We start from the raw sequence: 15,979 nt of genomic DNA on the forward strand, positions 1-15,979 counted from the left end.
CCTCCCCCTCTCCCCCCTCGGCCCGCCCCTGGCCATGCTGATGGTGAGAGGGCATACACCCCGCGCGTCCCCGCGCCATCCCCCCGCGGCCTGGCCACGCAAGCCTCTCGTTTTTTTTACAACCCTTGTGCTCTAAAACGGAGATGGCCTCCGCGCGCGCGCGCTCCTCTCTTTTTTATTGCTTCTCCTTTTTCAATTAGGATTATTGCCTGGAAATCTTATCGAACGCCAATGTCACATTCGGTGGCTCGCCCACCACGCCTATGGACCGCTGCTGTCCTCTGACGACGACCCCGAGGCGTACCAACCGCCACCAACCTCGGGGGGAGTTATTCGGACTGCGACTCTCGCGCGCCCGGGCTCCAGGGTAGGCAACCGACCGCGGGGCGCGGCAGCCTCGGCGGCGGCCACCTGCGCTCGGCCTGGGGCTTCCCTGCGGGGGCGGGGCGGGACCGTCCCGTCACGAGGCTTAAACTGAACGGTTTCGGCTTCTGAAATGGGATAAGAGGGAGACGGAGCGGCCGAGAGGAGAGGAAAGGCGAATGAATAATACGAATGAATGGATGGATGAATGAATGAATGAATGAATGATAGAAAAAAGAAAAAAAGAGAGTTTTGCCCCGGAGCTGCGGCACAAAAGGCGCACAGGTGGAAAGTTGTTCGAGAGGCCTTATGATATTGTGAGCCGTTCTCTCCCGAGCCCATCCACACACCACCACACCAGAATAAAAATAAAACGAAAGGGAAAAAAAACTGATTATCAAAATAAATGGAAGGGAAATGAAATCTGAACAAAACGCCACGTCAGCAACCCTCTTGCTCTCGGACCCGGCGGCAGGTCTGCTGGCATATCGGCGCGGGCAAGGAAGGAAAGAGAGAGGAGAGAGAAGCGGAACGGACCCGCGAGTAAGAGAGAGAGAGAATCTGCTGTTTGGGCACGACGGAAGCAGAGGCTCGGTGGGATGGGAAAAGGGGGGTGCTCGCTTGTTCGCCTCCGTTGTTCGTATGACCTCGCGAGAGCGGTTTTTAGACAAAGGTGTGTATGAATTTGGGAGGGGGTGGGGTCCGGGTTGGCCCTTCCGCCGTTATTCGTCTTTAAAACGCCGTGCCGTGCATGGTCTCGCTCAGGACTGTCAGGACACAGCAGGGGCCGCCTGGGCCCGCCCATGCCATGGCCCGCCGGCCGCCGGGACCGACCAGCTCGCGCGTCCAGACGCGGCGATGTCTGATTCGATCTGCTTAAAATAGTAGTATGCCCGCTCTCGGCCGCCCGCTGCGACCCCTAAAGGATATGCTCCATTCGGGGGGTGAACGTCCCCGAGATTGAACGAAACCCAAGTGTGTCACGTTCGTTCATGTCACAAACCTAATACTGGGAAAGGGTTCCAAGGAAAAGATCATATTTTACTGTTAAGCAATCTCAAGACTCGCCTTTGGATTTGAAACGCCAATAAAATGTCACTTCGTAGAGGTTGAGAAAGTATAAATAATCCGACGTGTTTTAGAAGTATTTGAGAAGAAAAGCAAGAATGTAGAAAAGTGTGGGGTATTGGGATTCCATGGGATTCGGCCTGGTCCGACCGCAGAGCAGTGCAAGCACGGTGGCAAAACTCTTACTGGACGGGCCAAACGTGTTGAGAACGTCGAATGAATCAAAAATAAAAATTTAATTTACGGATGCGAGTTTGGCGGGGCGCAGCAGGCCTTCCCTCGGGGCACACAGCCGTCATTGACACAGGCGGTGGGGCCGCCGGCCGCGGCCGCAACCGGGCCTCCGCAGCTTCCCGTCGTCGGTTGAACGTCCGCGCCGTGAGCAGAGGTCCTGGTGGCGCCCTCCGGCGGCGGCCTGTCGCGTCGATACCCCGCGCGCGGCCCGCGGCGCGCACGAGGAGTAGCGACGGGTGCGTTTCGGAGGAGCTCAGTCCGACTTGTCGTCCAGGTCCTGGCACGGGTAGTACTTGCTGCAGTCGTCGCCCGCCTTGCCTCGCCGCACCGCCTTCTCCACGCTGCTCTTGACGCTCTCGGGGATGAACTCGTTCGAGAGGATCTCGCCCGTCACACTGAAACGAAGGTGGTCGCAGACAGTCAGTGCCTAATCGGGCGCGTCAGGGTCGTGAAGTCAAAAGCAAATAAGGGTAAGGGTCATCCAGAAAGTACGTCCGTCATTCGCCGTCATGCGAAATCGACAAGTTCAGCCTGCAAGCTCTCATAGCGCCTTTTAGGTAGGCAACATCTTGCCTGCAGTGCATGCGTGTACGGCGGGGTAGTCTACCCGGGGTCTCGCAGGCGCCACGGGCTACCGTAATTTGCAAGATACATAGATCGGAGCAAAATCGGACGTACTTTCTGGACGATCCCTCAGGGCAAAGCGTGTTCAGTGTTCGGGTCTTCATTTGCCACCGCCACCCACCAACGCCGACCCGGGCGACTCGACGCCACACTTGCGAGACGCGGCGCACGCAATCCGTCCCGGTTCCGGTGCGATGATGACAACTCACACTCGCATGACGTGCCGCTCCAGGGCGCCGCTGCTGGAGGGGCTGCTGTCCGCCTCATCCTGGTGCAGCTCGCACGACAGCCGCTCCAGGCAGGACGCCGACGAGCCGAGCAGCGCGTTGGCAGAGTCGTTGGACGAGGACGACGATGATGACGAGGCCGGCGGCGACGTCGGCACGATGCCCGTGCACGTCAGGTAAGAGGCGAGCAGCTTCTGCTCCTGGGCGCGGGCCTCGGCGCGCGGGATCTGCTGCCGGGGAGGAGGACAAGCTCGGCGTCAGTACGCGTTCATTGATACACACGGAAGTGTGCTCGTCTTCTTGCACTCAGATTTCGCCCCTCGCCCCCGACCCATACGGGAGAGCTCACGACATGAAACCAAGGACTTCACTTACTTCGTAATCGTCGGAGGAATGCTACATGAAATTTTTTGATATACCAATAGGTAAGCATTGGCACCTAGTAACGCTCCTGCTGTGAAAGCAGTGTAAAGTCGAGGGGAATACCATCACGTGACTGATTCGTCTCGCATTTTTCGTACTTACAGTTTTCCCTGCCCACATAGCGCCTTACGGCGGCCGAGTAGGCAACCCGCCCGCACCCGTGCGTGGCGGTACAGTCTAACCACGGAAGTGGGCGAGGCGCGCGTGCTTAGAGACGCGTTGCTGTCACGCTGCGGAGGACCCAACAACGTCGCTCGTAACGCAACGCGTTCATTCACAGACTGGTTAGCAACAATAAGGCCGGGCTGGCGCCAAACAAGACGTAAGTGGCGCGGGACGCAGCTGCAGCGGCGGCGGATGCGCCGCCCCGACGTGTCGTCCCGTCCCGTCGCAGTCGCTGGTGCCGGACAATGAGGCCCACCTCGTGGCGCCACCTGTGGCCAGGTGTGACAGCTGCGCACGCCATTGTTGTGTCGCGCCGCCGCCGCGCACCGGACCGTCACGTCGCCGTCACACGACAAGGAGGAAACGGGAAGAAGAGAGGAGGGATTTTTCGAACCGACGAAGACGACACGCGCGCCTCGTCTCGCGAGCCGCGTGGGCCGCGAACTCTCGTTTTTAGCGAGCGAGATCGGAAGTCTGCAACGTCCGACAGTCACGTGGACAAAATGGAGCGATCCTCGCACGATGACTGCCGGGGGTACGAGTGTCCTCTTTGCTATGAGAATGAGATAACCCGAATACAGTCCCGAGCGCGCGCACGCACCTGCGACATGAAGTTCTCCAGCAGCTGCAGGTCCCCGACGCGCTGTCTGGCCAGCTGCGCCATCCGCTGCACCTGCTCCTGGTCCTCCTCCTCGGAGGCGGCGGCGGCGGCGCGACGGCGACGCTTGCCCGAGATGACGCCCAGCTGTAGCAGGATGGGGTTGGTGACGAAGGCGGCGGCGGCGCCGAGCAGGGCCACGCCTAGAAACAACAAGGAGAGCATGATCGTGGTGCCCGCCGATAGCCTAATCACAACCCGCAGGTGTGGCACACCCCATCACGCACCTGCCAGTGGGACGAGCAGGCTCTTGACGGCCAGCGCCTTGTGGTAGTGCGGGTCGTGGTGGTGCTCCAGGTGGTGATGGCTGTAGTCGAAGTGTCCGCCTCCGAGGCCGCCGTCAAGGCCGCCGCCGAGGCCACCACCGAGGCCGCCGCCACCGAGGTCGCCACCGAAACCACCCGCGCCGGCGCCGCCCCCGTAGAAGCCCAAGCCGCTGCCGCCGTGGTGGCCGCCGTAGCCCTCAAAGCCGCCGCCGCCGCCGTGCCCGTAGCCCTCTGCAACACAAACGAGTAAGACACCACCGCTAGCCCAGTGGGAGTCGCGGGGGCACCCTGTCCTGAGCTACGCCACTCACCACCGCCGTAGACAGTGCCGTGGATGTGCGAGGCCTGGCCGCTCAGCTGCGCGCCCCTCTTGTTCTGCTCCGACTGCGCGCGGTTCTCCTTGGACGCATCCACCGAGGGCCCGGGGATCACCGCCAAGCCGACACCGATGCGCCGTGACTGCGCGGGAGAGCAGAGCAACACGGTCAGAGGTCCTCATAGTCCTGGCATACCTCCTCCAGGGCCGGGGACGGGATGACTGTACCTGCGAGTCCTTGTCCTGCCGCGCGTCCTGCTTGCCCTGCTGGGGGCCCGATATGATGGACGTGCCCGGATGCGCCTGGGCCAGCATCAGCGCCAGCATCACGGAGAGCGGCGCCATGGCGACCAAACACTACTACACAAAGCACTCGCACTAGTTTGCACTGCACGCGCTCAGTATGAACAGACGGGCCTGACGCGACGCACCGACACTCAGTGGCGGGGGCGGAGGGGCGGCGGCTCTATATACCCCCAGCGGGCCGCTGCCGGCGGGCTGCCCTTCCACAGCTTCCACACGCCCCGACTAGATGCCCTGCCCCACCACGCCCTTAGCCACGCCAACGCGGTCCCCTCGGGTCGGAAGTCCTGCGTCCGGTGGAATCGCGTCCCCCACTGTGCGAGTAGGTATAGGCGACGGCAACACACATGCAGAGCTGCACGGCGCGAGTAGGCAACCTGCCCGCCGTCCCGCACACCTGAATTTGGTACAGTAGCTCCACGGCGCGAACAGCCATTGTAGGTTTGTGGCCCACTCCTTCTGAACTGCGTTTAGAAGGCAAGAGGGTTGATGGGGAAGTCCCTGTTTATAGCTACAAACAGGGACGTCAGATAGGGCTGCTGGCTGAGGCCTTGTTGGCGTAGAGGGTGGTAAAAATAGGTAAAAAATCCCCTCAATAAGCCTTCAGCAGCTCAAGCGACCCTCGTCGGGGAGCAGTTCTGGTAACAATGAACAATGTCGTCTACTAAATGACGTTTCATCACTTGAAGGGCGGAGCTAATTTTTGGTGCCTATGATTTAACATGGCGAGGGGGTGGCCACAACGTGTTCACGGCACACTGAACGAGTTATGCAGTAAAGCGTCTAGGGAGGGGCGAAACGGAATGAGAGATCCCTCCGGTATTTAATCGAGGCTTGAAATCGACACCGCAATGCCAATATTACGTAGCTGGCCCCAGTTTGAATTTACTAATCGTGCCCAGAGATTTCGTCCGTCCCACTCCCCGGTCTGCCACCGTGTTCACGTTCAACCCCCTTGACATTCGGCTTGGCTTTGGATACTACAACAAAGAGTGCGAGTTCCCATCCGGACGGCGACCTTGCGGGCCGCTCCGGAAACCGGTGCTGTCGCCATTGCGTCTGTAGAAAGCCGCGCGGAAAGCCGAAGGGGACGACGAGTGCGAGTCGCTCAGCGCGCACGCACGCACGGCTCACGCACGGCGACGGCGCTAGAGACTGTTTGGCCACTTTTGGTCCTCGCGGCCCATTGCCGTGAAGCGCCACAAAAGCAGGAAAACATTATTTCCAAACAGGCCCTTCCCCTCTGGTCCACGGTGGTGGCGGCGGTGGTGGCGGCGTCGGCAGCGGCTGCATCAGCGCCAGTCGCTTGCCTCACGATGACGACTAGGTAGCTGCCTGCCTCTCAAGAGCGGCCCTGGAGCCCCTGGAGGCTGCGGCTCCTGCACAGCCAAGCGGGCCGCCACAAACGAGCCGCCCGCATACTGCTGCGACGAGTCTTACGCGCGGAGGAGTTGGGGCGCCATATCCGAACCACCACCACTCACCACTCCACTAGTTACTGCATTTTATCAGGCATTTGAAAGAAACAACAATTTGACAGTTGATTAACCTTGTTTTCTTCAGCAGATAAAAATCCAAAATATCTCCCCATTTATCAAATTGAGTTGCAGGTGTTTTAGAACCTAAATGTATCTAAATTTCAACGCAACAATTGTAATCAATACCTCCCCTATAAAAACAAAACACGGATGAATGTTTACTTCTTTAATAATAAAATTGGCTGCATGCAGACCACAACACATTAATGACAAGACGAAACAAAGGAGCTAATAAGCTCTAACATTGCTTGGGACAGAACAAGATTTACACCCAGCAAAACCATGTAACAGACTAGAATTAACATAGCCAACAGACAAACTAATTTTAAGGAAGCAGAATATAATTGCAAGGGAGATGACACATCATGATTATAAACATAAAATGAGCAAAAATACTGCACTTACTTCCAATGTTATTTAATTTAACATGAAAGAAATCAAGAGGGGAAGCTATATATTTCATCAATCAATTAAAACTTACTAAAATTGACCTTGATTGAAAGGAGGTACTCAATAATATCTCCAAGGCTCTAATAACTGACAGTCTTGTGAATCAACCTCGCAATTACCATGGAATGTCAAAAGACATGAGAAAATGGCAGTGAAACCACAGAGTAATTTCCTATGAATCCTCTAGAGTAATACAAATGAGATTACAAAGATTATTCAAAATACCAACAGAGCTATGAGCATAGTGGTGTTTTTTCCCCTCGCTTTTTCTCTAGAGTATAAATTGTCCTCTTTACTTGCTTGTAAGAGTTGCGTTAGTTGACTGTTGTGCACCCAATGTCCTGTCAATAATGTTCACGTCTGCTTTTTCTTCTTCTTTTCACACCAACCCCATTTACGCTCACTGCCCTATACTACAAATGAATATCAATTGTCAGTTAGGTATAACAATCTGTAGACACACAAAGTAGGATTTTAATGACAATGACTTTGTGTGCACAACAAACACATGTCACATGACTGTTTTCAACATACAATTTTTTTATCATTCTACCTTTACTCTGTTACCACCTGTACTCTTCAGTAATGATTATAGGGTGTATATGGTTGGGTTGAGAATGATTTCCCTCTGGCCCACTAATGAATGAGACATACAAGAGGTGGTGAGTATGAAATAAACACAAACAGCCTCTTTGGCCAAGTCGTAATGTACTTATGCAACCACAGCGAGTCAGTTATTTACAAAGGCGCTTTGAATAGCAAAAAGCTAAAACAATTGAAAAAAGCGACTTAAAAACAAAAAACTTAAAAAAGGTATGTGAGACAATCCAGCAAATGAACTTATAAGTAAAAACAATTGAAAGAAAAATCATGTAGTTCAGATTTCAATAATGTAAGTACATGGATGAATCGTGAAATGAAAAATAAAAAAAAAAGAAAAAATAGAACTTTTCACTGGTAGAAAATAAAAATTATTACCCAATATCCTCCCAATGGCCCAGTGAAATAAAGGAGATACAGGAGGATTGGAAGAAAAACTTAGAATCAAACACATACAGCCATCAATATCAATACCAGCAGGAATGTGCATTTCAAATAATTAAAAATGTAATAACATTTTTATAGAATGGCACATATTCTGCATGACACAAAGTGTCTTTGTACATTTCCTAGTGCTTTACTGCAATTGAAAATTAATTCCCTGCCTTGAATTTCTAAGTCATTACATAACATATATGTATCTCACATACAATGAGTTACGGTGAAGAATAAACAATTGATCAGCCTGACAATTTAAGACGCACATATAACTACCAACAGTCAACAGAATAAAAATCTTCACAAAAAAATTTATTTTTTCTAGGATAAAAAAGAGGTCATGGAAAAAATCTGAAGTCACATAAACAGCTATTTATAAACTTACTGAAGACAACACGTATGTCATGTACTTGTAATTGAAAGATGAAAGGAATTTATTCATCATCACTGCTATCACTGTCTGAATTAGCTTTCTTGGGATTAGTTTTCTCAGATTTCTTCTCATCATTTTCTTCATCTGAGTCGTCACTGGATGAATCAGAATCAGAATCAGAACTGCTGCTGTCGCTACTACTACTACTGCTGTCACTTGAGGAATCAGACTTCTTCTCTTCTTTCTGTAACAGATAATTATTTTTAGATCACAGGTTGAATTGAAAATTATTACTAAACAAGTTAGTCTGCAATGGGTTCTGAATATGCTTTCCATAGAACTTGCATTAGAACAGTCACATGAAACTACAGGTCGTCCCAAGCATACTACTTTAACAGAAGATTCAAAATTACTAAGTGCATCTACTCCATGATGATAAAAAAAGGTCAGCCTACACAGGCTCTAAAGAGAAAAGTCAGCCCAAAGTCTAGAATGACCAGAATAAAGAAGATCAAGATAAAACATGCACTAAAACTAAAATTCAGGAACATTATTTGACTTCCTTCTGGATACCACTTGTTTTTGCAATGAACCATAGACATTACATACACACCTTGCACAGGTGACGAGGTGCAATACAAATCTTACTATACTGCTACATGAAGTTGAAGCACACTCACTGTAAACAAAGCAGTGTCAGAAAGCCAAAGAATAAGGCACAGGGTTTTTTTATCCTGGTATAATGTGCCTTTGAGTCAGTAAGTGAAATATAAAGGGTTGAAGTGCGTAATAAGAAGGAAGTTGCAGGTGAAAAAAAAATGATTTCAGTTCATGTTTTAAGGTTTTCTAGAGGTTATGTGGGTAAACTAATGAAGATGTGCTAATAACAAATTGTGTTTGAAAATAAACAAAACCAAGATATACAGTAGAAAGGCATTAGAAAAACAAGAAGGATGTCATGCTTTTCCGAGAGATTCTCACTCATGCTACACAGCTCACATGCTCATACCAACAATTGTGAAAAAGATTTCAGAAAAACAACTACACACTACAACGTGCCAAGGACTAATGCAGGATCTAAGGATATTACTGAAATCACTAACTAAATAAAAAAGAATATCTCACCTCATCGGAGTCACTATCATTATCATTTTCATTTGCATTTGCATTTTGTTTAGCTATATTATTACTTCTTTCTTCATATTGTTCATCATCTGATGAAGCTTCGTTTTCCTCACTAATTTCTTCTTCGTTATCACTATCTTTGTCTTTTTGGGCTTCGGCTTCTAGTTCTTTGTTGCGTTTTTGAAGTTCATTATACTTGGATACTTCATCTTCATCTAATGACTGAAAAAGACATTCACAAATGGTTAATTTATCTGAAAGACAAAAATTAGGAAAAGACAAGAAATTTAACAAGACTTACCCTTAAAAACTTTTTGTAATCCTTTATGTATTTCTCTTTGAGTTCCTTTAGTTTGCGTTGGAATTTAGCTTTATCAGAACTAGGGAGCATTTCCCAAAACCTTGGGGCTTCTGTTGCTGATAATTTAGTGTCAGACACAAATGATTCAACAAATAGATCATATGCATTCCTTTGAGCAAAAGGAGAACAATTTATTAATTGAATGAATTCAACCTAAATACTGCAGACAGAAAACCACATTCCGCTCCAATACTCACACAGGAGGTTGCTGAGGTTCACCAGGGAAATATAGTCTTTCAACTTTAACAGGCTAAAAAACAAAATTTAAAGATGTAGTACCAAGAAAGAGATGGATCAGTTTTCTACTTCACAAAGCTAAAATCTTAAACGACAGGTGTGACATACCTTTTTACTTGATTTTTGAGATTTGGCTTCATTAGATTTTTTTCCATTATTAACTACAACTTCATCTTTTGATTTCTTCTTTGTTTGTGTTTTCATCAGCTCCTCTTGTCTTTCTTCTTCAGGCAGTGACTCAAGGTAAGTGGCATAATTTAATTTGTATTGCTCTTGTTCCTAAACGTTAATGCAAAAATAAATTATAAAAATGTCCTACAGACATTGATATTACAGTTTTCAAAGCTCATGTGGTGTTTCCCTTACATATTTCACCCTCTTTGCATATTCCTCTCTTCCTGCATCTGTCATAGCATGCCACTTAATTGAAATTTCTCTCATTCTCTCTTTAGGTAATAACTGTCTTAATTTTTCACATTTACCAAGCATTATTCTTGAATAAAGGGAGTATCCAGAATTAGGTGGCCTCTGTGGTTTGCCTGAGAGCCTGTAATTTTAAAATAGCTACATGTAAACCAATGTTAAGTTGTACCCAGATATCTGGGTAAAAATTATGAAAATTAAGGGACACTCCTACTATTATCAAACACAAAGTAAGAGCTGAGGAATAACATGGGTTGATTTACCTTTGTTTGAGTTTTACTTCTTCTTTTTTTAAAACTGGTTTATATGTTGGTGGTTCAAAACTAGGATTTTCAGCCATGATACTTTTAATAGTTTCCTGAAAATATAAGATAGACAGATAAAACATGCTCCATACCAAATTAAATTAACTGTACAAAGAAATGGTACAGTATGCTCACTCACCAGATACTTAGCCTCCTCTTCTAAAGCCCAAGTAATCCAAACCATCTTTTTCTTTTCCGAGAGGTTTTTCCACTGCTCTTTCGCGTTAAGTGTAACTTGATTTTTGTCAAAATGAGGTTCATCTTTCTTTTTCTCAAGTCTATCATCTATAAACATCTGCAATAATATGAAATTTATTGGTCAGTTTACTGCTAAGGGCAGACAGGAAATCCTGAATCATGAACATGAACATTACCTGTTGTGGAGTTCTTGGTTTCTTCATACCGCCTGGAAGCCCTGTACGGGCAAGAGGTTTTCTCATAGGTTTTTCAATTTCTTTGTACTCAGGATGTTTTTCGCTAAAATAATGGTTACAAAAACTTGATCAGATTATCACATTACGACAAAATATTAATTGGACTGAAAAAAAGAAAACTGCTTACTAGAAAATTTTTAACTTTTCCTCATAGTCTTCACGTAGGGCAGCCGCTTTGGCAGCATATGCCTCTTTCTTCTCATCAGAAAGGGACGCATACATTCGAGAAATTATCTGTGACACCCTCATCTATAAAAGGCAAGCGATTATTAATTATTTAACTTCAAAATTAAGGGTCAAGGTAAAAAATCCAGGCACTGTTCAGCTTGACAACACTCACCAAGTTGAGATTTGGGTGTTGAGCAGCAACTTTATCCTTCTTTTCCATATAATATACCATAAATTGAGTAAGAGGACGACGAGGCATGTCTGGATGTAAATTCTGTCACCAGAAATAAAGGATAAATTAAAGAGCACTCATCAGAACCCATTAGAACTAAATGTTTGCAAGTACACACCTGCTTGCTGTAGAAATTAGTCCATGGTTTTCGGGCCCATTCTCGTGCATCACCAAGGACCTCCCTAAGCAATCGAAACTTCCGAATTTTCTTTGAAATTTCAGTCCACGTTTTCTTGCAGTCACCAGGTTGATAGTTGTTGAAAGCAATCTAGATCCACAAAAAGAGAGTTAGTTGTACTAAAAAAATTGTAATGCAGAAAATTGAAGCACTTGATGGTCTACTACCTCGTCCCAGTCCAAGCGATCTGCACGGGTGGGGAAGCTAAGTGCATCATTGTTTGGGATGTGATTTTCCATTCTATTGAATAGCTCCAACAAATCAGCTTGTGGCCACTCTGTTCCCCCTGTTGCTTCTTCTCTCATGTCCAAGTCGGAGGGGACTTCATCATCCAAATCCTCTTCCTCATATTCTTCCTCCTCCTCCTCTTCCTCTTCTTCTTCATCTTCAGATATAACATCTTTAACTTTAACAACATATTCTGTAAAGGATCAGTATTTATTAAAATATAGTTCAAGTGGTAAAAGTTGTAAATAGTATGTGTTAAAAGGCCATTGGAAAACTACCTTTTTTCTTATGTGATCTCTTTCCTGGTGATTCCTCTACTTTTTCATCCTTCCGCTTTTTCTTAGGCTCCTCATCCACAATGTTTGTTGCATTTCTTTTCTTCAGAACCATTTTGAATATAAATCAGTGACTGCAAATGAAATTAAAAATATGACTACAAAGATGAAGCAGAACTTGTTTACAAATGGAACATGAAACAAACTGGTGATCTACTAAAACTTCGACAAAACCCCTTATTACTGCACTTATTATTGCAAACATTGATCATTAGAGTATAAGTGCCATAAAAAAAAAGGGATACTTTAAAGGGCGATGTTTTGCCATGATATCAAAACAGCAAGCTTTGATCATTGAAGTACAGGATTTGCGATGATCTCAATTTTACAATTTATCACACTTGAAGAATGTTATGAAACTGCTCCATACACAAGACTGCTCATCACTTCAGAAAATGTTATCTTGAGTTCATGAAATCATCTTTATAGAGGATACAAAATAAAAAGTTTAGTAGCTACTGAAAAGAGTTACTATAACCATGAGTGCAAACAAAAATTGATCAAAAAACACTGTAAAACGGCACACCACCGTTGTGTGTGCAATCAGAAAGTCATACAAAGAAACAAATTTAGTATTTATTCTTTCGTTTGATAATTATAGAGCTTACAATACTTATAGACCATAGTTTTCATTCACGGTAAACGCGGGGATCGGGTGGCGGTCGCAGGCTTGCCGATCGCCGAGGGCTGCAGCAAGATTTTGCCGTAAAATCTCGAATTAATATTTGGAAATTATGAGATATATTTACCTTTTCATACACTGATCATCACACGAGACGAATGTCACAATGAGGAACTTCAATTTTACACCTCAATGGCAGCGGCGACTGCAAGTCCTGTTGAGAAAATCACAAAAACAGTTTACCGTAAAATCGTGAAAATCTTGGCGGCGTGAGGCGGTTCGGTTGCCGAGGAGCCGAGCAGCTCAGCGTCCCCGTTGGCGGCCATTTTGACAACATTACAAATCGGTGGTATATAGGGCTTGTCATGCAACAAAATGTGTTTGAAAATAAGCGATTTCCTTATAAAAATATACTTTGATAAACAATACCTTCGACTCGCGAATCGGAAGACACCACAGGTCTAGATAAACAACGTGCCCAGGTTGATGCTCCGTTTGCACCAGTTCGCACAACACGCCCACGTGAGCTTTGGTTGTTTTTCAACGTTACCAACCCACTGCGACAAATCTGATATTGGCGCGCAAAACACAGTAGTACGACAAACACTCCATTGAATAAATACAATATAATAGTTTACAGTTCAATATCTTTTTAGATTTTAGATCGCTTATTCTTGCATTTTTAATACACGAAATACGCTGTCATAGTGTGTATACATTCCGGAATAAGCGGGGGAGTTTAAACTTCACCAAGTTTTTTTTGCAATTTAGAGGCTATCATGAATACATCACGCGATCAAATATTCGTCAACAATGGCACATGTTGAGCACACTGCCAAAAAGGCACGGAAATATATTAACCTGGTCGCTGGACAAAGCATTCCCAAAGCTTAATTGTTGATGATGAATGTCCTAGATTCAAAGGGTCATTCGCATGAAAGGGCTGCCACAGCGCATGCGCTCATCCAACGGGTCAATACTCTCAAAACCATTTTCTTTATATTGTTGTTGTAATATGCAAACAAACAAGAAAACATTACATAATATCAGTTTGAAAACGCTGTAATGGTTTAAAAGAAAAGTATAGGTACTCACTTCTTGCCACGACAAAATATTTATGTACTGCGCTAAACAAAATAAGATCATATTTTCTAGATGCTGGAGGATAGAACTGATAGAACCCTAGGTGCCCTTGATACGTACATGCGGCGCAGGCGGGGCTCAGGCCCCCCAGGCTGTCCCTGCGTGCGCCGCCGACGTGGGGTGGCAACGGGACTTCCCTTCATGAGCCAGGTCCCTGTGGTCCTCTACTCACCCCCAACTCACCTTGTAAGGGCGTCCGTCTAGGGTCCACGACACCTGCAGCTGGTCGTAGAGCTGCGCCAGCTGGAGAGCCCCGCACCGCAGCTGCAGCGGCAGCGTGCGGCGCACGGCGCGGCTCGCGCGCACGGCCACGGCCCAGACGCGCAGCACGAGGCGGCCCACGCCGCCGGCCGCGCGCAGCGCCACGCAGGCCCACGAGCCGCTGTCGTCGGGGAGCGCGCCGAGCACGAGCACCGCGTCGTCCGAGACCTCCCTGCGCAGGACGAGGAAGCGGATATCGTTGGAGATACGCGCGCAACCCGGACTGACACCGCCAGGACACGCACACCCTGCCCTCCTCCGGCAGCACCCGGTCTCCGTTGGCGACCCACACGATCCGGGCTCGGGGCGCCTCGTCGCGGACGGTCTTCACGTCGCAGCGGAGACGCAGGCGCGCGCCGGGCCGGGCGCGCAGCTGGCGCGCGGGCGGGCGCTGGAGGGCCGTGCGCACGCGCTGCAGGCCGGCGGGGCTCAGCTGGCCGCACGCCCACTCGTTGCACGTGCCGTGCACGCTGGCCGCGCCCGTGCAGGGGTGGCCCAGGATGTTGGGCGCGGGCCGCGTGCACGTGCGCGAGCGCTGGCCGTGGCCGCCGCCGCACGACGCGCTGCACGACCACGACCCCCACGGCGACCACGCGCCGTGCACCGCCTCCCCCGTCAGGTCGGCGGGCACGCAGTTGGCCGCCCAGCTGACGGCGCCGCTCCCGCGAGCCGCACCCACCGAGAACAAGTAGGCCGACAGGCTGCCCGGCCAGGCGAGCAGCTCGGTGCCGTTGCGTCGCAGTACTGCCTGCACCAAGGTCCATTCACCGTCAGTGGCAATGGAGCGCCCCCGTGTCCCCCGGCGATATGGTGAAGAGTTCTGGTGGCCCTACCTTTTTGTCGTGAAGGCTGATGTCAAAATAGGTCCACCTCTTGTCGACCAGCACGGGGGCGCCAGCCAGGTCGACGCGCTTCAGGGTGTCGTTGCCTCTGGACAGGGAGACGGCGTTGCGCTCCAGGCGGAACACGTGCGGGGGGTCCTCGGGGAGGCTGTACAGCGCCACCAGCGCCACGCCCGACCCTTGCATTGCCAGCTGCAGTCCCGCGCGCCCATCGTGCTTCAGTCGCCAGACGTTGAAGGGGAAGAGGCTAGAGAAGTCGTCCGAGTCTACGCGCTGGATCGGGCAGTCGGTGTTGGGGCAGTCCAGGTGCAGGCCGATGGCGTGGCGCTGCACCGAGTGGTAGCGTAGCGCTGTCGGCGTGAAGCTCTCGCCCTGCTTGTAGGGCCAGTCGAAAATGGGGGTCTCCACCTGCACCAAAGTCAAAAGACCTTAAAAACCTCTGACACGATCTCCGCAGGGTAGCACACTGATCCCTGACTATTTTGCAGTTATGCTGTACCACACCACATGCACGCGCGTGGGCGGGTTGCCTACTCGCTTGAGACCACACAGTAGGGATAGCTACCTCCATTTAGGCGGATGCGGTACGGGAGGTCCACAAAATAGACAGGGATCCTGAGGAGTGCCCTTAACTTCCCACTTGTGCAGCCGCGAGACTCACCCCCTGCTGCCCCAAGAGCACTCTGCCGAGTCCGAACCTCAGCCAGAGCGACGCCCACTGCCCGGCGGAGATAACGTGCGGGACGGTCTTGGAGTTGAGCAGCTCCTCGCGGCCCGAGTCCACGAAGGAGAAGGTGATCTTCTCGTTCTTCGCCGCCCCGATGGCCAGGCGGTGGAAGCCGCCCTTCTCGTCGTCCGCGGAGGGGCGGAGATCGAACACGATCCCATCCGACATCTCAGGGTTCCACTCCTGCTCGCCGCAGTCCCAACAGTCGCGAACGGGGGGCGCGATCAGGCACCCGTATGGAACACTGTGGCTGTAAGACAGAGTTTTCTGGTCTCATCGGCGAGCCAGGGAAAAGACGGTCACGCGCCGGTT

At 49.4% G+C, this 15,979-nt stretch overlaps 3 protein-coding genes across 6 annotated transcripts; all 3 read right to left on the reverse strand.

Annotated features, from left to right (window-relative positions):
* Window positions 1-1,648: 1,648 nt before the first annotated feature.
* On the reverse strand, window positions 1,649-5,448 carry LOC113204837 (transcription factor SOX-4-like). 2 transcript variants are annotated; one of them, XM_026420185.2, is made up of 6 exons: window positions 4,573-5,448; window positions 4,340-4,487; window positions 3,990-4,259; window positions 3,706-3,905; window positions 2,499-2,746; window positions 1,649-2,060 (listed from the first exon to the last, which is right to left on the reverse strand). In XM_026420185.2, exons 1-6 carry the CDS (start codon window positions 4,687-4,689, stop codon window positions 1,919-1,921), a joined length of 1,125 nt encoding a protein of 374 aa, XP_026275970.1. In that variant the 5' UTR covers window positions 4,690-5,448; the 3' UTR covers window positions 1,649-1,918. The 2 variants fall into 2 exon arrangements, with proteins under 2 accessions (XP_026275970.1, XP_052125354.1); XM_052269394.1 differs by having other exon boundaries at window positions 2,499-2,743; window positions 4,573-5,447.
* Window positions 5,449-6,336: 888 nt separating this feature from the next.
* Window positions 6,337-13,274, reverse strand: LOC113204817 (nucleolar transcription factor 1-A). 3 transcript variants are annotated; one of them, XR_003303324.2, is made up of 17 exons: window positions 13,124-13,274; window positions 12,822-12,908; window positions 12,016-12,146; window positions 11,677-11,930; window positions 11,450-11,599; window positions 11,272-11,373; window positions 11,059-11,180; window positions 10,872-10,974; window positions 10,637-10,792; window positions 10,456-10,550; window positions 10,136-10,316; window positions 9,878-10,048; window positions 9,730-9,782; window positions 9,473-9,641; window positions 9,172-9,393; window positions 8,660-8,725; window positions 8,147-8,290 (listed from the first exon to the last, which is right to left on the reverse strand). XR_003303324.2 is itself a non-coding variant. In XM_026420137.2 (16 exons), the coding sequence occupies exons 3-16, from the start codon at window positions 12,125-12,127 to the stop codon at window positions 8,108-8,110; spliced, it is 2,073 nt and encodes a 690-aa protein (XP_026275922.1). In that variant the 5' UTR covers window positions 12,128-12,146; window positions 12,822-12,908; window positions 13,124-13,274; the 3' UTR covers window positions 6,337-8,107. The 3 variants fall into 3 exon arrangements, 2 of the variants coding, with proteins under 2 accessions (XP_026275922.1, XP_052125353.1); XM_026420137.2 differs by lacking the exon at window positions 8,660-8,725 and having other exon boundaries at window positions 6,337-8,290; XM_052269393.1 differs by lacking the exons at window positions 8,660-8,725; window positions 12,822-12,908; window positions 13,124-13,274 and adding an exon at window positions 12,681-12,702 and having other exon boundaries at window positions 6,337-8,290.
* A 1,581-nt stretch (window positions 13,275-14,855) lies between these two features.
* On the reverse strand, window positions 14,856-15,873 carry LOC113204838 (uncharacterized). The gene is made up of 2 exons (XM_026420186.2): window positions 15,602-15,873; window positions 14,856-15,348 (listed from the first exon to the last, which is right to left on the reverse strand). Exons 1-2 carry the CDS (start codon window positions 15,833-15,835, stop codon window positions 14,869-14,871), a joined length of 714 nt encoding a protein of 237 aa, XP_026275971.2. The 5' UTR covers window positions 15,836-15,873; the 3' UTR covers window positions 14,856-14,868.
* Between the last annotated feature and the right edge of the window lie 106 nt (window positions 15,874-15,979).

The sequence above is a fragment of the Frankliniella occidentalis genome, unplaced genomic scaffold (assembly GCF_000697945.3).
Source record: "Frankliniella occidentalis isolate FOCC.00 unplaced genomic scaffold, Focc_3.1 Scaffold91, whole genome shotgun sequence".
Taxonomy (NCBI): Eukaryota; Metazoa; Arthropoda; class Insecta; order Thysanoptera; family Thripidae; genus Frankliniella; species Frankliniella occidentalis.

Coding starts and splice junctions, on each gene's coding strand:
- LOC113204837 (XM_026420185.2), bottom strand. CDS start 4,689: ATGGCGCCGCTCTCCGTGATGCTGGCGCTGATGCTGGCCCAGGCGCAT. Junction 3,906..3,989: donor CCTGCTCGTCCCACTGGCAG/GTGCGTGATGGG, acceptor TGTTGTTTCTAG/GCGTGGCCCTGCTCGGCGCC. Junction 2,061..2,498: donor GAGCGGCACGTCATGCGAGT/GTGAGTTGTCAT, acceptor CCTTCGTTTCAG/TGTGACGGGCGAGATCCTCT.
- LOC113204817 (XM_026420137.2), bottom strand. CDS start 12,127: ATGGTTCTGAAGAAAAGAAATGCAACAAACATTGTGGATGAGGAGCCT. Junction 11,374..11,449: donor CTAATTTCTACAGCAAGCAG/GTGTGTACTTGC, acceptor TTCTGGTGACAG/AATTTACATCCAGACATGCC. Junction 11,181..11,271: donor AACACCCAAATCTCAACTTG/GTGAGTGTTGTC, acceptor TGCCTTTTATAG/ATGAGGGTGTCACAGATAAT.
- LOC113204838 (XM_026420186.2), bottom strand. CDS start 15,835: ATGTCGGATGGGATCGTGTTCGATCTCCGCCCCTCCGCGGACGACGAG. Junction 15,349..15,601: donor TGCTCTTGGGGCAGCAGGGG/GTGAGTCTCGCG, acceptor ACTTTGGTGCAG/GTGGAGACCCCCATTTTCGA.